General features: G+C 42.3%; 1 protein-coding gene across 1 annotated transcript in view; it reads left to right on the forward strand.

Annotated features, from left to right (window-relative positions):
• The first annotated feature begins 379 nt into the window (after positions 1–379).
• Positions 380–9,210, forward strand: part of TENT4B (terminal nucleotidyltransferase 4B) — a 36,157-nt gene continuing 27,326 nt past the window's right edge. Inside the window, exon 1 of the mRNA XM_040497984.1 lies at positions 380–483. Coding sequence (XP_040353918.1) covers positions 395–483 — 89 coding nt within the window. The 5' untranslated portion in view covers positions 380–394. The remainder of the gene's footprint in view (positions 484–9,210) is intronic.

Below are 9,210 nucleotides of genomic sequence, written 5' to 3' on the forward strand. Positions count from 1 at the left end.
CAAGTGCAAGAGAAAGAAAATCAATCATCTTGGTTTAAGCAAAAAACAAAGGCATTTATTTTGTCAAGTACCTGGAGTACCCTTGGGGTGATAACTGGCTTCGGTGACTCCAGAGGAGGCTCAAATGCCCTCTCTCTCCTGACTTCGCTTGTTTCTCAGGGTTGGCTCCTTTCTGTCCTATTGCTGATGGGCTTCCTTTCTGCAGCTTAGAGGAAAAGGAGGTGTGGTTGTTGACACTTCCAGGCTTCTATTTTTACAGCAGAGGTCAAGGAAGAAAATGACCTTTCTTGCTGTCAGTATGTAAAATCTTCAGGAAGGACGCCGTGTGTGCTGCTGGGGTCATGTGCCCGTCCCTGGGCCATGACCATGGGATGCTGCACTTACAGGGTCACCCATGCCAGTTCTATCCAGGACTCCAGCTGTCTCTGCTGTGCAGTTTCACCAGAACCACACGGAACAATCAGGAGAGGAATTGTTCCCAAGGTGGGTGCGGCACAGGGTGACAGAATTACTGGGGGAAGGTGGAGGCAGAGTATTGGGCAGACTGGGGTGGCAAATGTATACTCAGTCATTAAGAACAGGATGGAGTATTCAGTAAAGGGTGCTGCACACTTGGTTAACTATTTGAAAAAAAAAAAAAATTACATCCCTGCCTTTGACCATATTCAGTAAAATTCCAAATAAGTAAGTGATTGTTAAACAGGGGAAAAAAACTAACTAGAAGAAATGATGTCAACTTTTTTTATAGACTTTGTTTTTTTGAGCAGTTTTAGGTTCACAGCAAAATTGAGTGGAAAGTACAGAGATTTCTTCCCATTCCCCACCAGCATGGAGTACATTTATTACAGTCAATGAATTTGCATTGGTACATCAGTATCACCCGAAGTCCATAGTCTACATTAGTTTTCACCCTTGGTGGTGTATGACCTGTATTCACCATTATAATATCATACAGTGTGGTTTCACTGCCCTGAAAATCTTGTGCTCTGTCTGTTCATCCCTTCCTCTCCCCCAGCCTCTGGTGACCCCTGAACCTTTTACTGTCTCCATAGTTTTGCCTTTCCCAGAAAGAATGTCATGTAGTTAGAATCATAAAGTATGTAGCCTTTTCAGATTGGCTTCTTTCACTTAGTAAGATGCATTGAAGTTTCTTCCATGACTTTTCATGGCTTTGATAGCTCAGTTCTTTTCAGCACTGAGTAATATTCATTGTCTGGATGTACCATAGTTTTTCTATCTGGTCGTTTACTGAAGGACATCTTGATTGCTTCCAAGTTCTGACAATTGTGAACAAAGCTGCTCTAAACATCTGTTTATAGGTTTTGTGTGGACAAGTTTTCAGCTCATTTGGGTAAATACTGAGGCGCATGGTTGCTGGATCTTATGGTAAGAGTGTGTTTAGAAACTGCCGGACTGCCTTCCGGAGTGACTGTACCATTTTGTATTCCCACCAGCAATGTACGAGAGTTCCAGTTGCTCCACCCACCCACCCACCCACCAGTATTTGATGTTGTCAGGGTTCTGGATTTTGGCCATTCTGATAGGTGTATGGAACCGTCTTCTTGTTGTTTTAATTTGCATTTCCCTGATGACGTATGTCGAGTGTCTTTTCATACTCTCATTTGGTATCTGTGGTGGGTTTTTTGTTGTTTTGTTTTGTTTTTTTGTTTGTTTGTTTTGGTGAGATTTCTATTCGTCTTTTGCCCATTTTTTAATTGGGTTGTTTGTTTTCTTATTGTTGAGTTTTAAGAGTTATTTGTACTGTGTGTTTTGGATACCAGCCCTTTATCACATTGTGTATTTTGCAAATATTTTCTCCCAGTCTGTGGCTGGTCTTCTCATTCTCCTTATAGTCAGATATTTTTCTAATCTCAAAGTAAAAAAAGTCTTTTGAGACATAGAAAAAGGAGGGCTGAAAAGCAGAGACTACAGGCCGATAGCCTAGTAACTGGAGCAGACTGCACACACGTGCTCTATTTTGCCTACACTGTTTTGTCTTGTGTAATTTATCTTTTGAAAATTGTGCAGGAATTTTATTTTTTTTAATTAAAAATGTTTTTTCATGTGTTTATTTTTGAGACAGAGAGCACGAGCTGGGGAGGGGCAGAGAGGAAGGGAGACAGGATCTGAAGTGGGCTCTGCGTTGAGAGCAGAAAGCCCGACGCAGGGCTCAAACTCACAAACCATGAGATCATGATCTGTACCGAAGTCAGATAGTTATCCAGCTGAGCCACTCAGGGGCCCCCGTGCTAGGATTGTAAAATAAAACTTTTACCTACAAGTCAGGATTTCTGGCTTATCTTGAAAAAATGGGAAGTGTTGGCAACAATGGATTCAGATTCCTATGTGGCAGCAACTGGCCGCGTTAAGTGGAGCCACTTCCTGTAGACGGGGCGTGGGGCTCTCAGACACCACCTCCTCTACACTCTCTTGTGCCTCCCAGCAGTGAGGTTACGTGTGAGTTGACCTTTCTTATTTTAGTTAGGTTCATTTACCTTAGCTGTCTCTTCCTCTTAGATAAAGGTTCATAAGTGTAAGTTATGAAGCAACTTCACTGAAGCAACTTCACAACATGGAGAAACTAACAGGGAGTGTATTTGCTGTCTGTGGCAAAAGGTTAATAGCCATAATATGGAAAGAACGCTAATGCATCAGAAAGAAAGTAAGACAAACACAACACAAAAAGTAAAAATAAAAATTAAAGAAAAAAAAAAGAGGTTAATTCCCAGTAGGCCATAAACTTCGTGACGGCTGGGGGTATGTCTGCCTTGTTCAATGTAGTATCTCAGTGCCTAGCTTAGTGCCTCCCACTTTGTAGTAGTCAACAAATATTTGTTAATGAGAATTAGTGATAAATGATACGTACTGAGGGTTTACTATGTACTTAAGTAAGCCATAAACCCTGTGCTAAATCCCGCCCGTGCTCCTGTTGAATCCCTCTAGAAACCTGCCAAGATAAGTGCCATGATCCTCACTGCCCAGATGGGACACGGGCCTGGAGACGTAAAGCCCCACCCAGGTCAGATTCCAACTGATACTCTTTAAGCTACTATGTCAATTCCATCAAATAGCTTATTGAAATGAGTTGAAAAAGAAAGAATACAGTGTTCAGTAAACATGGAGAACATTTCTAACCATATTAGGAATCAAAGACTAAACCCAAAATACCTCCCGTTGCTGTGGAGTTTGGGGAAGGGTCTTCATGTATTTCTGTGGGAGGCTACGTCAGCGTCCATTCTGGTAGAGGGTATTTTGGAAATTTTCTTCAAAAGTTTTAACTGTTCATAACTTTTAACCAAGGGGATTCCACTTCTAAGAATTTATTCTTTTTTTTTTTTTTTTAAAGGTTTATTTATTTTTGAGAGAGAGAGCACCAGCAGGGGAGGAGCAGAGAGAGAGGGAGACAGAGGATCCAAAGCGGGTTCTGTGCTAACAGCCACAAGCCTGACTCAGGGCTCGAACTCATGAACCATGAGATCATTACTTGAGCTCAAGTTGGATACTCAACCCACTGAGCCACCCAGGTGCCCCCTAAGAATTTATTCTTTTTTTTTCCCCCCTAAGAATTTATTCTAAGAGAAAAATTAGGGTTGATTACAGATTTATGTGCAAAGGTAGCATTATCATGTTAATTATAGTAGTGAAAAATTGGAAGCAGCCTGAATGCCCAGCGATAAAGGACTGGTAGAATAAATTATGGTATAGTCATATCCTGGAATAATATGTGGTAATTGAAGATTCTTCCTTACAGTATCAGGTGACCACTGTGTTTGTCCACTGACTCTAACGTGCTGTGTGGAGTAAAGAAAGCAATTTGCAGCAGGTGTTTGGCAGTGTGTATGTCTGGCGCATACTCACCCCCTGCTGTGTTTGCTGCTGTTAGAGGGGGTGGAGCTATAGGTGATTTTTATGTCCCCCCCCCCCACGTACTTTTCCAAACAGCTGTAAATTCCCATTCTTTGTTTCAGAGTTTATTATATTGGTAATTCTGAAAGAATATAGGACCTCATAAAGTTACCCTAGGTTGACGTACACAGTAGGTTTTCTGTGAATGTGTAAAATTCTTTGTGAAATCCATTTGTTTTCATTTTTTTCACTTCAACTTTAAAAGTCTGTCAATACGGGCACCTGGGTGGCTCAGTCGGTTAAATATCCAACTCTTAATTTCAGCTCAGGCCCTATTCCAGCGTTTATGGGATTGAGCCCTGTGTCAGGCTCTGGGCTGAGCATGGAACCTGCTTAAGATTCTCTGTCTCTCTGTCTCTCCCTCTCTCTCTCTCCTCCCTTCTGCCCCTGTCCCTGGCTCACATGCTCACTCTCTCTCAAAAAAAAAAAAAAAGTTCTGTGAACAATAACAATACTTATCTGAAAGATCTCAACAGTTCAGGAAAAAAAGCAGTAGATTATGGAAGCCTTTCTCCATGTTAGGCTAATTCCCAGGTCCATTAGCCAAGGTAATCATTGTCCATAGTTACAGTACTTTAAATGTGCATCAGGAGTTTACCCTGTTTGCTATAAATTCTTTATTAAGCAAATAGTCACCTCTAATATGTTTTAGATATCTGGATTTTCATGAGTAGTAGTCCTCGAAAGTGAGGTACCCCTGTGTTGGTTCTGTGCCTTTTTTATCAGAACCCCAGCACAGGGGAAGACATTCCCAGTGCTTATATATTTATAGAGCAGTGTTTGTTCTTAAATACCAGCCCCTCCATCAAAGATAAATACATAAATGAATAAATAAAAAGTAAAATTTTGGTATCAGAGTTGCATGTAAACACATCCACACTCTATCGTTCTCTTTAAGACTGTAACAAACTTCTGTAGAGTGAACTACTTTCATTGGCATTTGGACCTTGCCAATAAGGAAAGATTCAACCTCATTTATTTGTTTTTTCCACTCAGCAAATATTTGAAGACCTCCCCTTTGGGGAGTAAACTTAATAACTAAACTTTTATTTCAAGATATTTGATCTCGTTTAGGGAATGCTATCAACTATTCTTTGAGCTTCCCAGCGTTGTCCCGACTTTCTTAGATGTACTCAGAGTCACGGAGTTGTTCAGAATTTTTACTGGAAGGGGAAAGAATTTAATGGCTGAATTAGATAAAGCAAGTCCTTCCCTTTTTTCTCTCTTCTCCTTTACCTTATAATTGCTTGAAAGTAGTGCCTGGGGAGGGTGTCAAAAGTAAGAGTCTTGGGGAAACAAGTCAGATGGTTTTCATTATCTCTCTTCAGAGCAGTAAAGGGCGAAGGGACAGAGAGGAAATGAAATGAAAAAGCCATCCTTGTGAAACACTGGCCTAATAAAGCTGTGCTCCAGAAACCGAGAGCAACAGACGATGGCATCGAAAGGAATGCTCTCATTTCTAGGAAAGCAGGTATGAGCGCTTCCGAAAAGATGAAGAAAAATGAAAACTTTATACTCTAGGACACAGAGGCAGGATCTGTTCCCTGCACTTTCACTCCCATGTCCTAACCAAGAAGGGGTTGACAGGGCAAACGGGACACTCCTTAACTATGAGTAACAGTTTTAAATGCCTGCAAAGTTTGCAGAAGTAAGACCGTAGACCATTTTCCCTTTTGAATAATTTTATGCCATCATCCATATTTTCTCCCTCCTTTTATTTATTTTTTTTTCTTTTTGATTTTTTTTGACATTTATTTATTATGGAGAGACAGAGACAGAGCATGAGCATGGGAGGGGCAGAGAGAGGGGGGAGACACAGAATCTAAAGCAAGCTCCAGGCTCTGAACTGTCGGCACAGAGCCTGAAGTGGGGCTCGAACTCACAAACCGCGAGATCATGACCTGGGCCGAAGTCGAACACTTAACCGACTGAGCCACCCAGGCACCCTTATTTATTTATTTTTTCAATGTTTATTTATTAATTTTTGGGGGGGGGGGGGGGGAGGGGCGGGGGGGGGCAGAGAGAGAGAGGGAGAGAGAAGATCCCCAGCAGGTTCCACGCTGTCAGTGCAGAGCCCGACACAGGTCTCAGACCCACTAACGGGGAGACTGTGACCTGAGCTGAAATCAAGAGTCAGACGCTTAACTGACTGAGCCACCCAGATGCCCCTCTCCCTCCTTTTACGTCTTTAGAGTACAGTGAGAATTACTTGGGGGTATGAATATATTTCTTGTCAATAAATAGAAGAGATAGAGGGCTTTTTCTTTAGCTTGGATACTGGTGATCTTCCTTAGGCATGGCTTTTTTTCAAGCAACCTTGCTGTATCCTTATCAATATTGTAGAAGATCATACACATGGTGCAGACCTTAAAATTTAGGATAATAAGGTATTCCACTTTTGAAATACTTCTAAGCCTTGGCTTTGAAAAAACCTACATGTTCACCGTGGATATTTTCTTGTAGCCGTATCTCCGTGCATGTGCAGACTTGTCTCCTTAGGCTGCATTTGACAAAGTAGAATAGCCATCTTTACCTCTGATGGACATCTCTAGCTCTTGGGCCAAATTGCTCCTCCTTTCTTGTTCTGACATTTTGACCCACACTGTGTGGGTGTCCCTCTCCTTGGATCCTGGTACTGAGCTCCTTTTAAGGCATATCATCGCCATTTTTATCACCATGTGGACGTGGGTGTGGATAGATGTACACCAGTGATCTGAGGGTCCCTTCCTAAAGAGGCATTTCTGTGCTGCATCCTGGATCTGGGCACACAGCCGAATGAAGCCAGGAGAGCCGAGTCCGAATGAGGAGGCCTGGAGGCAGGTAATGGCTCTGGGGTTGACTGCTAGGCGGGAAGCAGGACTGGACCAGAGCGGTTCAGAAGCACTGAAGAGGATCCAAAGGAATGTCGTGTCTGGGAAGTTGATCGAGGAGGTAACACTTGAGCTCTCAAAGGCTGAGTGAGAAGGTCTTCCAGACACAGTCCTGCCCAGGCAGGATTAGGGTTCTTGAGAAGGCCTGGAAGTTCTGGTGGCCATACTGGGGAGAAGAGCCTAAAAAGGGAGGAAGTGTCCTGATAAGGAGTTTGGAGGTGAAGCAAGTCGGTTGAGGAAGTGGAAGATGGCCTAAAGAAGGGAGAGGCCAGGGGCAGGGAGGCCAGTTTGGAGGCTGCTGTAGAGTCTGAGCACTGAGAGACAGAGAGAGAGAAAGGACTGGAGCTGCAAGGCAGCACACAGTCTGATTTGGAAGTTTTTTGTTTGTGTGTGTTTGTAGGAGGGACAGCATATGGAGACCTGTTAGCTCCAGAGGATGAGGAAGAAGGATGAACCAGGAAAGACTGAAGTTTCCATTTGGGGAAACAGTAATTCAAGGAGGAAAACACAAGGAGAAGGAATAGGTTTTGGAGAAAGATAAGGAATTTAGTTTGGGATTCATTGATTTTGTGGTGACATCTAGGTAGGGGTGTCTAGCTGGCAGCTGGAAATGCAGGAGCACCAGTGTGTGTGTGTGTGTGTGTGTGTGTGTGTGTGTGTGTGTGTGTGGCAATTTCTTTGTAAAAATCGGCTTCTAGAGCCTCCTTGAAGATGTTCAGACTGCACCAGGATCGCCCCGGGGCTTGCTGTTAGTTACGTCTCTTGGTGCCTACGTGCATTTCAGAAAAATCGGACTGTACAGCATATAAATCCCAGCACCTCAGAGTCCCCCCTCCCCAGAGGACTGCAGCAGCTTTTGTGTATTCTTCCAGAAACTTGTCTTGTATACACACACATCTAAGTCTGTAAATCCCTAGAAAGGGTGAGTCAGACACCAACAGAAACTCAATACACATACTGTGTCAGGCATGTAGTAGCTTCCCAAATGTTGTGTCATGTGTCTGTTGCTGTGTGTGTGAATTTGGGGTCCCTCTTTGTCCCCAGGGGTCAGTGCTGCTCACAGGCTGACCCCTGAGTTCCTTCTACGGTTGCTCAGGGTCTCCAGTGACTAGGTATATAACCTTTTGATGTGTGAGGCTAGATACTTGAGTCTTTTTCTCCTTTAAATGTTAGTTTTCTTCAGCGAATATTAATTGTTATAAAGATCTTGTTATAAAAATATACAGTGGTGGGCTGGGGCGCCTGGGTGGCTCAGTTGGTTAAGTGTCCAGCTGGTTGCCGCTCATGGATGATCTCATGGGTTTTTGAGGTTGAGCCCTGCATCAGGCTGTGTGCTGACAGCATGGAGCCTACTTCAGATTCTCTCTCTCTCCTTTTTTCTCTGTGCCTTTCTTTCTCAAAATAAATACATAAATAAAATAAACTTAAAAAAAGCAATAATAATATACAACCATGGGGCACCTGGCTGGCTTAGTTGGTAGAGCATGCAACTCTTGATCTCAGGGTCATGAGTTCAAGCCCAAAGCCCCACATTGGGCATAGAGCTTACTTAAAAAAAATTTTTTTTAAATATATGTGTATGCATGCATGCGCACGCACGCATAATGGGAATTAATATGCATGTATTTTTTGCAAGGTAGACTATATAAATGTATACATTTAAAAAAAGGGAATCCCCACCCACCCCCAATTCACTCACTAGATTTAATCACAGTAAACAGTATGGTATATAAATCCTGTTTTATGGGTTGGGGGTGTGGGGAAATACACACACACACACGCACACACACTTGGGAAAATATTTTAAAAATGACAAATGGCATATAAGCTCTTTGAGTTGATAATAACCCCTTTAGAAAAGCAGACAAACAAATATACACTGGTGGTTTAGAAAGAAGCATATACTAGTACAGCATGATGTGAAAAAAACCTTTAGTCTCCCTAACTGTCCTGTCATGCCCTGTCCTTAAGGTGATCGGTAATTGCTGTTAACAATTCTCCTAGAAAATTTGGAATGAAGATAGAAACGTGTGTGTGTGTCTTTTGAATGAACATAAAATGAATCTTGTGAAACACATTATGCTTTTTCTTTTAAACTTAACAAATCTCAGATTTTCCTCTATTGGCTCATATAGCTCTACTTCATTCTTTTCTATGGCTTATTGGCTATAATTTAAGAGAAGGTCAGTGAGTACTGCTGTGATTATTTAATTGGATTCCATTGATGGACATTGAGTTGTTTCTCAGTTTTTCCATATTCCAGGTAATACTGTGGTGAATATCATCATTCCCTCGTGGAAATGCTACTGAAGGACGAAAAGAAAGGGACTTTTTTTTTTTTTTGATGTTTGTTTATTTTTGAGAGAGCATGAGCAAGGGAGAGGCAGAGAGAGAGAGAGAGAGAGAGAGAGAGAGAGAGAGAGAGAGAGAGAGA

This window comes from Herpailurus yagouaroundi, unplaced genomic scaffold (assembly GCF_014898765.1).
Source record: "Herpailurus yagouaroundi ecotype Mexico unplaced genomic scaffold, PumYag 190, whole genome shotgun sequence".
NCBI classification, from domain to species: domain Eukaryota; kingdom Metazoa; phylum Chordata; class Mammalia; order Carnivora; family Felidae; genus Herpailurus; species Herpailurus yagouaroundi.